This window comes from Cebus imitator, unplaced genomic scaffold, assembly GCF_001604975.1.
Source record: "Cebus imitator isolate Cc_AM_T3 unplaced genomic scaffold, Cebus_imitator-1.0 Scaffold523, whole genome shotgun sequence".
Classification (NCBI taxonomy): domain Eukaryota; kingdom Metazoa; phylum Chordata; class Mammalia; order Primates; family Cebidae; genus Cebus; species Cebus imitator.
In genome coordinates this window covers 1330913-1348354 of record NW_016107838.1, presented here as the reverse complement: position 1 = coordinate 1348354, position 17442 = coordinate 1330913, and the positions used below count along the sequence as shown (strand labels likewise).

The following is a 17442-nucleotide window of genomic DNA, read 5'->3' as shown; positions in this document are numbered from 1 at the left end:
CAATAAAACAAAACAAAGAGAGAAGGAAATGAGAATGATTCTGAGACTCACTCACCGTGTGACTTGGATAAGCCACATAATTTCTCTTGAACTTCTTCCTTGAATACACTTCTAAGGCCAGAAGCGTGCTGGACTGGTTTGTCAGATCGTTGATCGGCAGCAGAGGAGGTTCAGCCTGCAACTTCCAACGGCCTTCTCAGACTCCAAGCACTCTTTCCTGCATTTTCCACGACCGAGCTTGCACGACTCACAGACAGCAAACTCACCTGTGCCAAGAAAGAGCTGCTGAGGTCTTTCAGGAACTGTCTAGAAATGGGGAACATGTCAAAATCCACCAAATAAAGGGGATAGTTTGTATGTATGATTACAAAGAATATTTTCAAGAACCAGCCGAGATTTTTCAATAAGCGCTCCTGCTTTTTGCAGTACGGAGTTGGGGAGAGTTAATTTTTAAGCAACAGATTATCACAATTCCTACTTTCCAAGTGTTTATAATCTTGCAGGAATCAAAAGTAAACCACAGGCAGACAAAGAGACATACATGCTATAGAACTACAAAAATACATACCTGATACTACTGTGAAATTTGCTAGACAAAAATGGGAGGGGTATATTGTGGTTTTGGAAAGATCCTTGAAGATGGAGTTAAGAAGCTTAGGTTCAAGTCTTTGGGCCAAGTAATCGCCAGGTATCCTCAGTAAGCTCTTAAGAACAGCATTCTCACTTGTCCAGTGGCCATTCTAGAAGCATCTGACTATATTTTTAAATCAGCTTAGGGATCAAATGGAATATTATATGCAAATATTTTGGTTATAATAGTAACTACCACATAGGAGTGTTTTGAAGATTACATGACAAAGTCCATGTAAGGTTTTTAATAGGATGCCTGGTACACAGGAAACACTCAAGGACTAGTAGCAACCTAATTTTTCTCACTTTGAAATTCTTTCTAAACCCTTTTCAACTTTGTTTACAATATTTCTTTCATTTTTGTTTATAATGTGCTTTCTTTCTGTATAAGATGACTTCAAAAAAAGAGAAGACATGTGTGGGCTCTTCATTATGAATAGCTTTTCTGCGATGGTGCTGAGTTTTCACTGAAGTAACCTCAGGCTTTAATTTGAGCTTCCTTCAACCAACGTCATTCATGTGTGATATATGTTATTACCAGACTTAGCAGCAGAGCTTGCAAGAGATGGGCAGGCATGTTCTCAGAGCAGAGCTAATTGGCTGGTACAAGACTAAATCTATGACTTCAGTTTACTGAGCACCAACAGCTAATGGGAAAAGCCAATGAGTCCAATTTTCTATGGCCAAATTACAGTCCAGACACAAAGATATTTTTCTGTGAAATCAAAAATATCCAAATATTATACTTGGAACAAGAGAAAGGGAAGAAGATAAGTTAGTGAACAAGTATTTCAGACAATTCTATTTCCGCCACTATCTCTGTCCCCTTTTTGTCTCTAGACATCCAAGAGAACCAACAGAGTCAGAATTCCTAAGGGAAAAAATAACTATATACAAGAGATTTTACTCACCTGATGAAAATGGCTGGGAAAATTCAAGTCCTGCCTGGCTCCCTAAATTCAAAACAAAATACATTCTGAAAATGAAAATCAACACAGGAATTAACACTGTATAAAACATTATTCCCAACTCCACGTGTGACATGGCATATCAGGAGACAGTAGATTGCAGAGTTGCAATCTTTATTCTATTTCTCAAGGCCAGCATTCCAGGTAACCAGCAAAAACAAATTACAAACAAAAAAAAATACACTATATGCAGTTTGCTCTTAGAAAATGTCACTGTCTATCTAAGAAATTCCCATGACAGGCACCATGGGGTGTTGACCATTACACTCCTTTTCAAGGTCAAACATAGAAGAATCATCAGGGTTTATAATCTGCCCCATCAAAATCCCATCCATTTTTATTTACCAGATGGCTGTTGAGCCAAAATGAAGAACACAGCAAATACAAAATAAAACATCTTCCTTATCAGGGCCATCTTTTAGGGAAGACTCTTTAGAATGGAGTTTGGGATTTCCTCGAGAAGGCCCAAATGAGAGGCTCATTTATATTTAAAAGTAATGGGGAGATGCTCTTGATCAGTGAAGTGAATCAGTAAAGAAAGCACAATTATATGCTCCATTTTCCAGGATCAAGGGATTATATGCATAATAACCCTTGGCATCCAGAAAGCCTTATATTTTGGGGAGTCTAACCGGTGTAGTGGAAAGAACACCAGGCTAGGGGTTGAAAGACCAGGGGTCATGCAAGGTTCTGCCATACTAATCCAGGGACCAGAGGCTAGTGACCCCTTTCATCTCTTCCAGCTCCTGTTTTCTGGGAGAAAATAACCCACTCGCAAATTCTGTCTCCTTCTCAAGGTTTTGTAAGGATCTAGTATGATTATAATGCAAAAGTGTTTCGAACATGTGGAATGCTGAGAACAAGGCCTGGCACCCTGTAAGAACTCAATAAATGTGGACTCTAGCTCTCCTAGCTTTCATTTTTACTGTCTACAAGTATTACAGGGAGAAAAGGAGGGGTAGTAATCATTTTGTCAAGTTAGCTCTGAGTCCCCTTTCCTGTAAGATATCACTTCACAGACGAAAGTCATAATTACTGCATATTTTAAATTCATTAAGGACATAGGTATTGGCCCAGATGGGTGGCTTGGTCTATTGTCACAGATTTTTAGGAGGCCAAGGCAGGTGGATTATTTGAGCCCAAGAGTTCCAAGATCAGCCTGAGCACATAGTGAGACCTTGTCTCTACAAAATAATTTTTTAAAAAATCGCTGGGTATGGTAGCATGTATCTGTAGTCCCAGCTACTCAGGCTGATGTGGGAGGATGGCCTGAGCCAGGAGTTTAAGGCTGCAGTGAGCCATGAGCATGCCACTGCACTCCAGACTGGGCAAGAGAGCGAGGTCCTGTCTCAAAGCACAAAACAAAACAAAACATGGGTATGAAAAGCAATATTGATACCACTATCTTCCCCTCAAATAATCCTGCTGATTCCTTCCCTGTTGCCTATATTTACACGATGTTCTGTCCTTTATTTCTGTAATGTAAAGTAGAATAATTTAAAAATATGGACTACGAAGTATATGACTCACAAAGTATCTGACCTTGGATAGGTTACTTAATTTGTTGAACCTCAGTTTCCTAACCCTTAAAGATACAATTACTGTACTTAGTCACAAAGTATTTGAGAGGATTGACTGAGATAAGGTGTATAAAGTGCTTAGCAGAGTTCCTGGCTACTATCACTAGTACTAATGCACCTTTCTCTCTATTCAGCCTTGAGCCCAAGTTTTCTGTAAACTGTTTTTCAAGTCCACAAATTCACCATGAACCTTTTCTGGCCTATGCAGGAAGGCACACATTTTTATGTTGCTGCTGTGGCTTGCAAACAATTCAGATTTGGAATCCAAGCTAATGCCTGTATATATAGGGAATAAGGCTGAGCCTCCAGGCTTTCAGCTTTTAGGTATTTTATATAGCCTGCATCAGGGCCAGCCTCCTGGGCAAATGGCCAATGCAGCCACAGCTCCCTGCCTCAATTTGGGGTTTCATGCTCTGCAGTCACTGTGTTGAAAGTTTTATTAACTTTGCCTCTGAATATATGCATTGTAAATCAAGTCTGATGGGACAGTGGAGCATGCTCTGGGACCTTGGAAGCATGGCTTATGTGCACTCCAGACTCCCTTCCCCTCTTCATCTTCCTGGGAGGATTCTTAGCCACCTGTTCCTCACTTTTGGCACCCTGGGCCCTACTTGGCCTCCCCCTTACTAACCCCTTCCAGCAGCCGTAACCCCACAGGGACCTAGGTGTGAATTTGCAGAAGGCTGGAGGTGAGTGTCTAAGCCTTGAGTTTCTAGGGTGAAGCATGATGGTTACCAGCCCCTCGCTGTGCCAACAGTGCCATGGTACAGGTGGGCAGCATGGCAGGACCAAGCAAGAAAAGCGTACAGCATACACCAAGATTCACATTTTTAAACATGCTTAGGTCAACCCTTTTGCCAAGTTTGCAAAACTCAAAAAGATGGAATCTGGAATTCAGATTCCACCTCACTATGGTGCATCAGTTCTTAACTGAAGCATTGAGAGACTGTATGGTTACTCTCATTTTACATATGGGTAAACCAAAGCTGTTCAGGAGCACAGTCAGGATGAGAAACCAAACTGCCAGACTCCAGATTTTTAAATTTTTTCTGTGTCTGCCCTACTCTGTCCTCCCTTCAGCCCCACTTTCCTTCTTGAAAACTTTCCAGAGTCAGAAAAATGATGCGCTGTAGACTGAGTGACACCCACTGAGGGTGGCTGGGCTCTGCGCAGCAGAGCATGGAAATCCTCTCATTTCTGATAAGCCTCACTGATCAAGATGCTACTTGGTCTGGAGAAATGTATAAATGTGGGTGTTTGCTGCTCTTCCCTCAGGGACACTGTGCTGACCTCTCCAGGCCCTCCCAGTCATGAGGACATTCCTCTTTCTCTTTGCAGTGCTCTTCTTTCTGACCCCAGGTAAAATTCGCATCTTTACAGGGAAGGTGATCAGAGCTGGTGTCCCAGAGAGAGGGTCCCCTTCAGTGAATGCCTGGGCGTGATCAACCCATCTACTACAAGAGGTGATATCCCCCTCATGCCTCTTCTGTAATTTCTTTGCATTTTACATTGTTATCGAGGAAGGGCTGTCACAGCTTTGAAAGAATAAAGGAAGGCCAGGAAACATGCCTTTTGGCATCCAATCTCAGGCTCAATAACAAAAACAAAAATTGGAAAAAAATTAAAAACAAGGATGGCAGTCTACGAACCTTTTAAAATGTAGTTATGGTAGAGCTTGAAACAGGTAAGGAAGAGAGACAGGTAAGTAGTGGAGCTTAGAGACACCTCTGCATTCATGCCAGTCATGGAAACAGGTAAAGTAGCATAACCTGGACTGCCATTTTAATCCCAGACCATCAAACCACGTACTGTGATGAGAAGTTGACATAAAATGCATCTAGTCTTCCAGTGCCAGCGCCTTTAAGAAAAACTCTGTCCTGCTTCTAATTTAATGGTAGTTAGAGAAAATCTTTTTGGTTTCGGAGGTCCGTTTTACAAATTTTATTACGCATGCAGAAATGGTGCCTCAGATGGGCCAAGTGCTTCTCAGAGTCATAGAGATAACCTAAACAAAGTCAGCGGAGGAGCCCAACAGCGAGAGGCGTTCAAGATGGCCTTCCCATATCAAAACTCTCCAGACTCTCTCCTGCTCCCATGAACTTCTAATTGCGCCAGTTGTATCCTCTCCAAAATTAAAGCATAAGACTAGGCTCATGACAGCCTTAGGGAGCTGAAGAAAGGGATTTTCAGAGCCCACAGTAAGTCTCAATTTGTGCCAGATGCCAGGGATACATGATCCCATGTGTAATGCGCACATTTTCACATCCGTTGTTCATAGCTCTGGCCTGTTTTGTGACAAGCCCGTAGAGTAGATTCTGTGTCAGGACACGAGGATCTAGGACTCAAAGTGACCCATACTGTATTCAGGCCACTGGCTTTGATGTGCACATTGGAAATTGGCCAGAGGTATCTTTGTCAGATGACTCATGCTTATTACATAATTAGTCAAAACAATAGATGTTTATATACTATGAAATTATCTATTAGATAATGCTATGTTATACAATTATAATTTACTATATTCAATTATAGACCATTATTAGCTATAATGATACAATTATTAGATATACTGTAGTATAATACTATACTATGATATTATTTAGAGAAAATCTTTTTGGTTTAGTATGGTATTATAGTATAGCATAATATATACTATAATACACTAGCATTATACTAATTATCTATTAGATAATACTATAATTACACAATTATAATTATTTGCTATAACTATATAATAGATAATTATCTATAATTGTATAATTAGATAATCTAATAATTATCTATTAGCTATACTGTAGTATAATACCATACTATGATAGTATTTAGAGAAAATCTTTAGGCTTAGAAGAGTATTATAGTATAGCATAGTATATAGTATAATAATACATATATACTAGCATTATACTAATTATTAGATAATACTATAATTGTTATACAATTATAATTTACCACAATTATATAATAGATAATTATAATTATATAATTAGTTAATCTAATAATTAGCTATTAGATATACCATAGTATAATACTATACTATGATAGTATTTAGAGAAAATCCTTTTGGCTTAGTAGAGTATTATAGTATACCATAGTATCTACTATAATAATATACTGGCGTTATATTATACTATACTATATTATACTAGTATGTTATTAATACTAGCATAATATAGTCGAGGAGGGGCTGTCACAGGTTTGAAAGAATAAAGTAAGGCCAGGAATCATGCCTTTTGGTATCATGCTAACAAAAACAAAAATTGGAAAAAAATTAAGAATAAAGATAGTATTATATACTAGTATATAGTAGGTATAACACTATAGTATATACTATAATACTAGTACATTATCATACTAGTATAGTAATATAGTATATGCTATAATACTAGTGTTTTTGTAGTATACATATGCTATACTATAATACTATACTAAATTAGAAAGATTTTCTCTGAGTCCTATACTATAGTCTATAGTACAGTATTGTATTAGTATCTGCCTTATGGTAGGGCAGAGAGAACACAGACCCCCACCAGTGAAAGGCAGAGTTCATTGAGCTTTGAAATAGTGGAGTGTTTTCACTTATGAAATGATGTGCTGATCCTGGATAATGATTAGTGTATATGCTGGCACTAATCCATCTGGCTGTACGTTTTATGTAGATGTGAATTTTATGTTTACATTTATATGTTAACGTAAAATGCAATCTCTATACATCTGATGCACTCATTATGTGTACCCAAATTGGGCAACTCTAAAATGTCGATCCTGTTAAGATGCACTATCTGTCCTTAACTTGAAGCAGGCTGCTCTTGGGACTGCTACTGATAAAGCCCTAAGGTGGGAGGTGGAATTCTACACAAACTGACCTGAGAAAATCTTAGAAAAACATTCCCAACATGCTACACCGTCCTGCTGTAAAGCACAAACTTTCCACAGTCAATGCTTTGGTGGCGTATGGAGGAGAAATCCGGGTGAGCCTTCCAAGCAAGTCTCTATCTATCAGAGTAAACTTGTTTTCTTTTCATATCTTTATCCCTTCCTTTGCTCTGGTATGGAGCCATCTCCTCAGTCTCACCAAGTAGCAACCTCCGAGAGTGCATTGGGGAAATTAGCAGCTTCTGGGGGTGTTTATGGGAACAAGCTGATAATTATCCCCAACAGATTTTGATCAAACAACCCTAGCTTCTGTTTCCCAAAGCTCCTACGCAGCTTGGTCTCAAATGCTGGAAGACAAATCTATTCCTTCTGGTATTTCATCCTGTGTGACCAGAAGACAGAAATATCAGATAGAAAGCAGGTTCCCTACCATCTCATCTACTGGTAGGATATGGCACTATGACAGCTTGTGAAGAAATCTTCACCAACTAGTCATACAACTGTATCTGGTAAATGGAATGTCTGAAAAGTGAATTAATCCAAATGGCTCCTTCCCTTGTGTAGCCAAGAATGCATTTTTTGATGAGAGATGCCAGAAACTTAAAGGGACATGCACGGATCATTGTAAGAAAAATGAAGAAATTATTGCCCTCTGCCAGAAGTCTCTGAAATGCTGTCTGACCGTGCAGCCATGTGGGAAGATTACAGAAGATTAATTCAGAAGATTTAGGTTTCCAGAGAAGCATACATGATCTAGCTTCTTTTAACTCTTGCCTTTGCTGCAAGCAGACACTTTAATAAAAATTAATGACTGTCTTTGCTCAGTTTATCAAGTGTTTCATTTAGAAAGGAGAACATGACTACCTGACCTTGATGGTCCCTCCATCCTGGCTTATTTTTCTCTAATTCTGTGGAAAAGAAATTGTCCCAAAGCCATCTGATATTTTTCTTAAAAGGGAACTAGAAGAGACTAGACATCGACAAATCTCTAGCTTGTACTCAGTCCCTTGGCCCTTGCTAACCTATTCAGATGAAAGAAGTAAGCAAAATGAAAGAAAGAGAGGTAGAAGGAAGATGAATAGAGAAACGAGCATACTTCTTTTACAAGTTTTACCATTATGCCATATGTCCATGTAAATGAGCATACACTTAGATGAATAGTTACATTAATGACAAATTGATGGATAGGCGGTCCATTTATCAAGGACTTTTATGTGTCACACAAATACCCCCATATAAATTAATCATCATTCCTCCATGTTTTTAAGTGGAGCAAGTTAAATATTTCCTAAGGACTTGTTCTCTACATATAAGTCTGAAATAAAATTTGCTAATGGGCAAGGGGATCATAAATATGACTCTCAGTAACTCCAGTGACCTAGATCCTCTTCCCAAAATCCCTGCCTACTATTTTCCTAGGAACGGGCTGACAAGTTCCCTTCTGTTCTAAGCCTCAAAATTACTGTTATGGTGGGAATGTGTTCTTCCAAAACGAATGCTGAAGCCTAATCCCCACTGTGATTAGAGGTGATTAAGAGGTGAGGCCTTTGGGGAGGTGATTAAGTCTTGAGGGTGCTGCCCTCATGAATGGAAACAGCACTGTTATAAAAGAGGTTGAAGGAAGCTGACTTGCTCTTCCACCACGTGAGGACACAGTGCCTGTCTCATCTGCCACATGAAGGCTGAGCAACAAGTTGCTATCTTGGAAGCAGAAACTGGGCCCTCAAAATATAACAAATCTTCAGGGGCTTTCCAGCCCCTAAAACTGTAAGTAATAAATTCTATTAGTTGCAAATAAGATATTTAATTACAGCAGCATAGGTGGACTGAGACAATTACTTAGTTTAAGTAAGAATTTCCTGTCGTGTTCCCAATGCTTAAGACTCAGTTTTGGTTTCCTGCTGTGTCAGAAATCTTGCCTTACCTCCCATTTAATTTCTCAAAGTTGACAGATTTAATTCTATTAGAATCAATAATCCTTTTATGACAAGGATGTTTTAGTTACACTTTCTGTTTTAATTGTAGATTCCTATATCATTGCAAAAAATAAAAATACACAGAGATACCCAGATCTTTTACTCTGTTTTACTCAACAGTAACACCTTTGTAAAACCACAGTGCAATGTCACAACCAGGATACTGACATTGATGCCTAACATTCCCATCATCAGGACGACGTCTCATGTTACCCTTTCAGAGCCAGCCCCTCTTTGCCCCAACTTCCACCTCCTTCTTAACCCCTGTATAAGCGATTTGTTCTCCATTTCTACAATTTTGTCCTTTTAGGAATGCCATATAAATGGAATGTATGTAACCTTATTAGATTGGCTTTTTTCAGTCAGCATAGCTTTCTGGGGATTCATCCAAGTTGTTGCATATATCAGTAGCTCTTTCTTTCTTATTGCTGGGCAGCATTCCATGATATGGATGAACCACAGTTTGTTTAATCACTACCCCATCGTAGGGCGTCTGTCTCTCTCTCTCTCTCTCTTCCCCTCTTCATCACCTCCCTTCTCCTCTCTCCCTCTCCTCCACTTTCTCTTTTTCTTAGGGGCATCTATTTGTTCAAGAACCATTTGTTGAGAAGACTGTCCTTTCTCCATTACATTACCTTTGCTTCCTTAATAACAGTTGCTTTGATCTTTTCTGAGTTATCCATTCTGTTCTATTGATCTGTTTGATCAATAAACTATTTGTTTATTGCTTCACCACTCCCACACTGTCTTCATCATTGCAGTTTTATAGTGAGTCTTGATATCACGTAGTGTAAGTTCACTGTATTAATCCATTTTCACACTGCTATAAAGAAATATCCAAGATGGGGTAATTTATAAAGAAAAAGAGGTTTAATGGACTTACGGGTCCACGTGGCTGGGGAGGCCTCACAATCGTGGCAGAAGTTGAAAAAGGAGCAAAGTTTTGTCTTATATGGTGACAGACAAGTCAGCGTGTACAGGGGAACTGCCTTTTATAAAAGCATCAGATCTTCTGAGGCTTATTCATTATCCTGAGACCAGTACAGAAAAAACCCACCCCCATGATTCAATTACCTCCCACCAGGTTCCTCCCATGATATGTGGGGATTATGGGAGCAAAATCCAAGATGAGATTTGGGTGAGGACACAACCAAACCATATCATCCACCAACATTGTTCTTTTCAGTATTGTGTTGACAATCCTAGGTCTTTTGAATCCATTTGGAAATATCGACAACATAGGTTTTTGAAAGCTTGATTGAGATAATATTTAATCTATAGATCAAGTTATAAATAATTGACATGTTAATGTTAAATTCTGTAATATATAAACACAGAATATTTCTCTTGTTCAAATAATTAAATAAGACACATTAGACTGAGACAGCTTCAGTGCCCTTGGTTTCTACATAAACAAACTGAAACCCAACTTAGTTTGAATGGTAAAAGAAAACTTTAACCAATCAGAAACCACCAACAAAACTCAACAAGGGACTGTCCATTGGAATGATTTGAATAAGGCTTCTACTCCCCTGTAACCAATTAGATGTTGTTTGCCCTGCTTCCATTTTCACCCTATAAAAGCCTTTTCCTCATGCCTCTTTGCCTGAGCCCCAAAACACTTGTGATTTGGAGCCTGCCTGATTCTTAAATTGATATCTGCTCAAAAGAAAACTTTAAGATTCTTATGTACCTAAGTTTTTTTTTTTTTTTTTTTTAAATAGTTCTGGTGTCAGAAGGGGGACCCAAAGAAGCCCTGATGATGGCTCCTGGGACAATGAGGAACAACTAGTTGTAGTTACTAGCTGAGCCCATTATACTCACTGCTTTCTCTTTGTGTCTGGATCCAACAGAAACTGGACTGGGTCCAACAGAAGATCTTAAGTAGGCAGGGTTTGGAGAAGACAAAGAATCATGAGCTCATCCGTATTCAAGTAGTCGGAAACCTCTCCCTCTGGGACTGTAGCTACTTTAGGGTTTCTTTTGAAGTTTTGTTATTCAGTCCCTGTATGTGAATTCCTTTTTCTTTGAAGAGCTGCTGAATGTTTATTACCATCAGAATTTTTCAATTTTCTTCAGAATCCTGATCACAGAGATTACCTTGAATATCGGCTGACTTTTTTTTTCCCTTGAGGCTCGTCATCAAAAAGTACTAAATCCTAGCGTGTGGTGGACTAGGAGAGTCCCATGGGTCATGCACGTTGGTGAGGAGAGCATCTCACGGCCTCCACCTGCTGCACGTTTGCAACCTGCAGGAGGGTTGCCACAGCCACTGCTCTCACTCTGGCTGCTTCCAGTCGGTGAATGAGCATAATGTGGACTAGAGCTGGGCCGCGTCTGCCGGTGGAGGACAGTCTTTGCTGGGGTCCCCCACTGGCAATGCTGAAATTTTCTGCACTGCATTCTGAGGCTACCCTTACTCCAAACCTTTTCACAGGTTCAACCTTCAACATCATGGTCGAAGACTTTCCCTACTCAATCTTGCTTAGTCTCCCCTTCCTCTTTTTTTTTTTTTTTTCCAGAGACAGGGACTTGCTCAATTGCCTGCACCAGAGTGCAGTAGTGCCACTGTAGCTCACTGTAGCCTCAAACTTCTGAGCTCACGAGACCCTCTTGCCTCAGCCTTCCAAGTAGCTGGGACTACAGGGACACACCACCATTCCTCGCTGATTTTCTTTTTCTTTAGAGATGGGAGTCTCTCTATGTTGTGCATGATGGACTCAAACCCCTGAGCTCAAACGATCCTCCTCCCTCGCTCGGCCTCCTAAAGTGCTGGGATTACAGGTGTGAGCCACTGCTCTGGGCCCCGCTTTATCCTTCACGGGCATTTCCCAATAAATTTATTTCCTTTCTAAAGCCCAATGATACCATGCTCCGTGGAGCACCCAGACTGGCACATTTTCTGATTTCTGGTTTCTGATCTTCTATTCTGTTACTGTGTAAAGAGACCTGGTTTTCCATCACATTCTCCCCTAAGTGAGAGCTCTGGGGAAGACATGCTGACTGTGGATTTTGCTTAAGATGTGCGAGCAAAGTATGTCTGTCAGGCTTTGTCTAACCTGTGTTCTAGAATAAGGGAAGCTTATTCCAGAATGTCAACTTTCGAGATTGGACATTTTTGCTTTCTCTAAAATACTTCAGAGAAACGAAGTACTTTTTTCTTAAAATAAAATCATCTGGTGTTTTCCCTATGGGCAAATGACAGGAGTGTATGCTCTGTATGTTTTGCTGGGGATGGGGTTGGTGTTAAATCCAGGGAGCATATACCCTGGGGTGAGGGCAGGGCGTATCCTCTCTGGAAAAGTAAAGAGGAAGGTTGTGTTTTATTTGGAGCCATTTTTAGGAATGCAGCGTTCCCATAAATCCTTTTAACTGCCCTTCTCACTCTCGTCCTCCTTTTCACCCGAGCCCCAAGTCACCTGATGCTTTGTGGTTACACATCCCACCTTTGGACAAGGCCCACCATCAAGTATTCCTTGTTGTCATTTGTCATCCTCATCTGACACTCTATCACAGAAATGTGCTGGGACCTCCCAGGCATTTATGACCTCCCCACGCCCCATGCCGTTCTTCTCTTCGACACTGTATATTTCTTTCTATATGTTGACTTCAGAGTGGTCTTGGGGGTGATGGACTTCAATTCCATTTCCCACACCACCGTTTCAACAAGAATTTCCTGACTCAAACTTACCTAGAGCAATTCAATGCCAGTTTAACTGAAACGGAACAGAAAGTCCTCTCACAAGAATCAAGGAATGTCAAGGCTGGAAGGTATCTTAGAGATCATCTAATCTAATTCTTGCTTCAGAAATGGTTCAGGGAAGCAAGTGAAGTTATTGGGACTTCACCTATGACAATCCTCTCTCCCCACCCTCAACACTGCCCTGCTGGCATTTCTGTTGCCCAACACCTCCCCCCCACATACTGTGTCTTGGTGAGTGTCCACCAGGGAATGCTGCCTTTTAATAAGCCTCAGTCATCAGGAGCAGCCTCTGCCCGTAAATACACCTGCCCCGCTCCTGCCTGGCATGATTCCCTCTGTCTTGCATCTGCTTCTTACTGGAAGCCCTGGTGTTATGCAGAGACCTTATACTGCTGATCTTAACCATTTCCCTTCCACTAGATCGAGATCTTCTAGGTAAAAAGATACTCTCAGCTGGAAATATATACAGTTGCTGGGGATGACAGGTAGCCAAAAAAAAAAAAAAAACCAAAAACATTTGATTTAGAAAATTCCTGAAGGACAGAGTAACCTTCAATCTCAGCCTTTTTCTCTTGCTCTCATTGGTCCATTAGTAAAACGCAGTACGTGGCAGTCCTTATATGCACCTCATGGCAACCAGGCTTACTAGCTCAAGGAGGGGAAAAAAAAAGTAGTGATCAGGAGTCCTAGATGTCATGACGCCCAGGCCATACGCGGTGATAACTGCTCTTGGAATCCTGGGGGATGAGGACTCACTAGCCATGCTGTCCCATTGTAGGGCAGCGGCAACGACTCACTGTTGATTTTGTGGAATGAAATGCCTTCCTCCATCCTCCTCCTCTTGAAGAGCTTTTACTCTGCACAGAAAGGGTGCCTACTCATCCTCCTCAATTTTGCAATTTTTCATATCACGTCAGATGATTAGGATTAAAAGGGATGCAATGATTTCAGTAGGCAAGAGCATTATTGACAACACAAACAGCAGGTTCCTTTGAATTCTGCTGAGGAAATTTTGCGGTTAGACTGAGAGGTCAGCAATCTTCTGACTCCTGTGTTATTCTATGTTCCTAGAAGCATATGTTTCTTAATATATTTGGAATGGATATGAGAGAGCACTGAATCTAATTACCTTCTTTTACAAGCTGAGCAACATCTTCTACAGTAGAGTGAGAGAAAATAAGATTTTTAGAGTTGCTTCACAGGTGTAGCAGAGCTGGGATGAAATCAATTGTTTTGACTCATAGAAGCCATTGGATCTTCTCTTCCAAGCTGCCCAGTTGATGTTCTGGGGCTTTGACAGATGCCCAGCACCCGTCTTTTTCCTCTCCCAGGCTGTGTTTCTGCTGTGATTCAGATGGCTTGTTTTTTCTTTTCAGAGGGTACCTGTGTAGCTTAACTCTTCCTTGTTCTTTCTTCCCGTGTCATTTCCCAAAGACTCTTCTATGAAATTTTGTTATCAGCATGTTCCAGGTCTGTCAAAATATGACAGCAATCAAAGAACAGGTTTTCTTCAACCTATGATCCCAAGACAAAGTGCTTGTTGAGATGGAACTCCTGGGTCAGGGATCCCTCCAGATCCCAGAGAATGTACTGCAGAGCTGGCTGCCATTACCTGCACTTGGCTGCTGAGGGCTGGGTCAGACTGGCCTCCATAGTTGAATTCTGAGAAAGTTCCTTAGCAGGAAGAGGATTTGAGAGGGAAGTGGCAGAAGCGGGTGAGGCTGAATGGCACGCACTGGCCACCTCGTCTGCCGCCCCTGCTTTGGGCAAGTCTGGCTGTCACACACAGTCAGCCGCTCAGATACCCACAGGGACTGGGGATGGGTGCTGCAAACCAAAAATAAAATGCTAAGCCCCCTCCCCAACCATCTAAATAGACTCATTCCTCAACCAGGGCTCTTAAAATTTAATCAGAAAGACTGGTTCAGGCCACGAAAGGAAGTGGGGGTCGGACATGCCTCATTGTCCTCTCCAGCACAACATCAGCACAGACAAAGTCTGATAAGAAACATTTTACAGACTGTTCTCTCTGAAGCCTGCCAGCTGAAAGCTTCAACTGCATGATACAACTTTGGTCTCCATAGCACAACCTGTTATCACAACTGAAACATTCCTTTCTATTGATCCTAGGTCTTCAGACAAACTCAAGTTTGAGTTGTCCCACCTTTCTGGACCAAACCAATGTAAACTGTCCAGGTGTGGTGGGTCCCACCTGTAATCTCGGCATTTTGGGAGGCTGAGGCTAGTGGATCACTTGAGGTCAGGAGTTTAAGACTGGGCTGGCCAACAGTCTCTAAGCCAACTAAAAATACAAAAATTAGCTGGGTGTGTTGGCAGGCATCTGTAATTCCAGCTACTTGGGAGGCAGAGGCAGGAGAATCGCTTAAACCCAAGAGGTGGAGGTTGCAGTGAACCTAGATCACACCACTGCCCTCCAGCCTGAGCAAAAGAGGGAGATTCCGTCTCAAAAAAAAAAAAAAAAAAAGTAAACCTTACATGTATTGGTTGATGTATTATGTCTCCCTAAAATGTATAAAAGCAAGCAAGCTGTACCCCAACCACCTTGGGCACATGAACTCAGGACCTCCTGAGGTTGTGTCTCAGGCACATCCTCAATCTTGGTAAAATAAACTTTCTAAATTAACTAATACCTGAGACCCGTCCCAGATTTTCTGGGTCTACAGAACAGAGGAGGGGAATTGCTTATGTAAGGAAGAAACTAGCGTAATTTAGTCTACCCGGGAATGTATTTATTGCTTAGGATGTATTTATTATTCAGCCTCAGTGTATAGATTGTATTCTCCCTTTAGCATTCTGTTTACTCAGACTATAAGACTTACCATGTTGCTGTGTGACCTCAGGTGAGTCACTTCCCTTCCCTGAGCCTTAACTCTCATCTCTGAAGAGATGGCCTGTGAGCGCTTGCTTGAAACTGACAGTCTAACATTTTAAAGTTTGTATTCTCTTCCTAGCCTATTCTTCTTCTTCCCTAAGCTAAGCTTCGTTTTCCCTGAGCTAGCACGGCATCCTCCTTTTCCTCCTCTGACTCCAGGTTGTGAAGTGGCCTGCCACAGACATGTCAGAAGCCACGTATCCGCTACCCAACCTCCATATGCTCCCTTAGTGTGATAGACATTGCAGCTCGCCTCACTCTTTTCTTCATTGCCTTGTACTGTGACCACAAGGGCTTGCTTTTGAATGAAGGTTACAGAAAAACAGGCTTTCCTCATCACCCAGTGTGGGGCCATTCCAAACACAAACCTCTTCAATATCCTATCAAGCCCACGAATGGGTCAAACTGCCTTTTAGTCCTCACCCGCATCCAGGACAAAGAACCCTGACACCTAAGCATCCAAAACAGGAGGCTTCTCTTTACCAGAACAAAGGAAAGACGTAAAACCCTGGTGCAAGGATTAGCAGCCTGTTTCAGCTCTCCTGCCCTTCTGCTTTGTGGAAAATGAACAAATGTGAGGGGGAGAAGGACTCAGGACTCAGGTGAAATTAGGGCCTTGGGCCCCGACCTCTGCAAAGAGGACCACTTGCAGTCCTGACTCTCCTCTTCCCATGGCTCCCTGATACAGTCCCCCAAGCCTGGCTCCTGCTGAGTTTGCTAGAGAACATCACAAAAAAGTCTCCCCAGCGAGGCTCTCTCGTCCACCTTATACTTTCCTTCCTAACAGCAGCCTTGCTTCTGGGCTTTCCTGTTATCTCTGTAAGATGCCACCAGCATGGCGTGTGAGATAATGAGCTTTACAAAGCTTCTTTCAGCCTCAGAGAGCACACTCTGAGACTGAGAAAACAAATCAGTGTCTCCTGAAAACTGCTGTGGGCCAAGAGCCAAACAACCAGGATTCTGTTCCTTTCTCGTTTCCTCTGCTCTACTTGCAACCACTGTAGTCTGTTCTGGGCTAGTCTATCCAATCATTTACTCACCGATCCTTACTGAGTGCAGGCTATGTTCCTGGTACAAGTTACACAATGGTAAGCAACATAACGTCGGCCTTATAGTCAGGGAGCTTACAGTTTCATTGAGAATAGCAAATTACCACACACACACACACACACACACACACACACACACACACACACACACATCTATATCTACATATCTCTCTCTCTATATATTATATATAGTATATCTATATACGTACTAGTATCTCTCTCTCTGTATATACTCTATATAGTAATATATACTACACAGTGCCATATCCTGTTATCTAGTGAGAAGTGAACTGGACAGAATATGTGGTTACTATATATAGTAATATATAGAGTGTATATATATATGTGGAGAAGAGAGAGAGAGGGTATATATAGAGTACCTCTGTCTATATAGTTATATATATGTATATAAATAAAACTACAACTTGGGATAGGTGATATACAAGAATAACAAATGCATAGGGAGAAAAACAGTTTTGGGGCATTTAAATACATGAAGAGGACAGAGAAAGGTTTGACCTTCAGGTTGAGATATAAAAGTTCAAAGAATCCACTCACGGGAGGGAAGAAAAACCTTCCAGGCACAGGGGACAGTGCACGTGAAGGTACTAGGATATCAAAGAGTAAGCTCACAGGGAACAGAGGGAGGCCGGCGAGGCACAGAGTGAGGGCCACAGTGGAAGAGAGTGAGGGCCACAGTGGAACAGAGTGAGGGCCACGGTGGAAGAGAGTGAGGGCCACGGTGGAAGAGAGTGAGGGCCACGGTGGAA

At 41.4% G+C, this 17442-nt stretch overlaps 3 protein-coding genes across 3 annotated transcripts in view; 2 read left to right on the top strand and 1 right to left on the bottom strand.

Moving 5' to 3' along the window:
• Positions 1 to 108: 108 nt before the first annotated feature.
• LOC108293119 (beta-defensin 105A-like) lies at positions 109 to 2065 on the bottom strand. Its single transcript, XM_017514368.2, has 3 exons — positions 1944 to 2065; positions 1542 to 1583; positions 109 to 266 (listed from the first exon to the last, which is right to left on the bottom strand). The coding sequence occupies exons 1-3, from the start codon at positions 2011 to 2013 to the stop codon at positions 142 to 144; spliced, it is 237 nt and encodes a 78-aa protein (XP_017369857.1). The 5' UTR covers positions 2014 to 2065; the 3' UTR covers positions 109 to 141.
• A 2385-nt stretch (positions 2066 to 4450) lies between these two features.
• LOC108293118 (beta-defensin 106A-like) lies at positions 4451 to 7867 on the top strand. The gene is made up of 2 exons (XM_017514367.2): positions 4451 to 4537; positions 7616 to 7867. Exons 1-2 carry the CDS (start codon positions 4489 to 4491, stop codon positions 7765 to 7767), a joined length of 201 nt encoding a protein of 66 aa, XP_017369856.1. The 5' UTR covers positions 4451 to 4488; the 3' UTR covers positions 7768 to 7867.
• Positions 7868 to 13425: 5558 nt separating this feature from the next.
• The window catches only part of LOC108293107 (beta-defensin 104A-like), a 5284-nt gene continuing 1267 nt past the window's right edge, over positions 13426 to 17442 (top strand). The window contains exon 1 of the mRNA XM_017514352.2: positions 13426 to 13504. Within this exon, the coding sequence (XP_017369841.1) occupies positions 13426 to 13504 (79 nt within the window). The remainder of the gene's footprint in view (positions 13505 to 17442) is intronic.

Excerpts from the sequence above, each read along its gene's own strand:
- LOC108293119 (XM_017514368.2), bottom strand. The coding sequence starts at position 2,013 with ATGGCCCTGATAAGGAAGATGTTTTATTTTGTATTTGCTGTGTTCTTC. Across the intron at positions 1,584-1,943 it reads TTTGGCTCAACAGCCATCTG|GGAGCCAGGCAGGACTTGAA; the intron begins GTAAATAAAAAT and ends TTTTGAATTTAG. Across the intron at positions 267-1,541 it reads TTCCCAGCCATTTTCATCAG|GTGAGTTTGCTGTCTGTGAG; the intron begins GTGAGTAAAATC and ends TTCTTGGCACAG.
- LOC108293118 (XM_017514367.2), top strand. The coding sequence starts at position 4,489 with ATGAGGACATTCCTCTTTCTCTTTGCAGTGCTCTTCTTTCTGACCCCA. Across the intron at positions 4,538-7,615 it reads GCTCTTCTTTCTGACCCCAG|CCAAGAATGCATTTTTTGAT; the intron begins GTAAAATTCGCA and ends TCCCTTGTGTAG.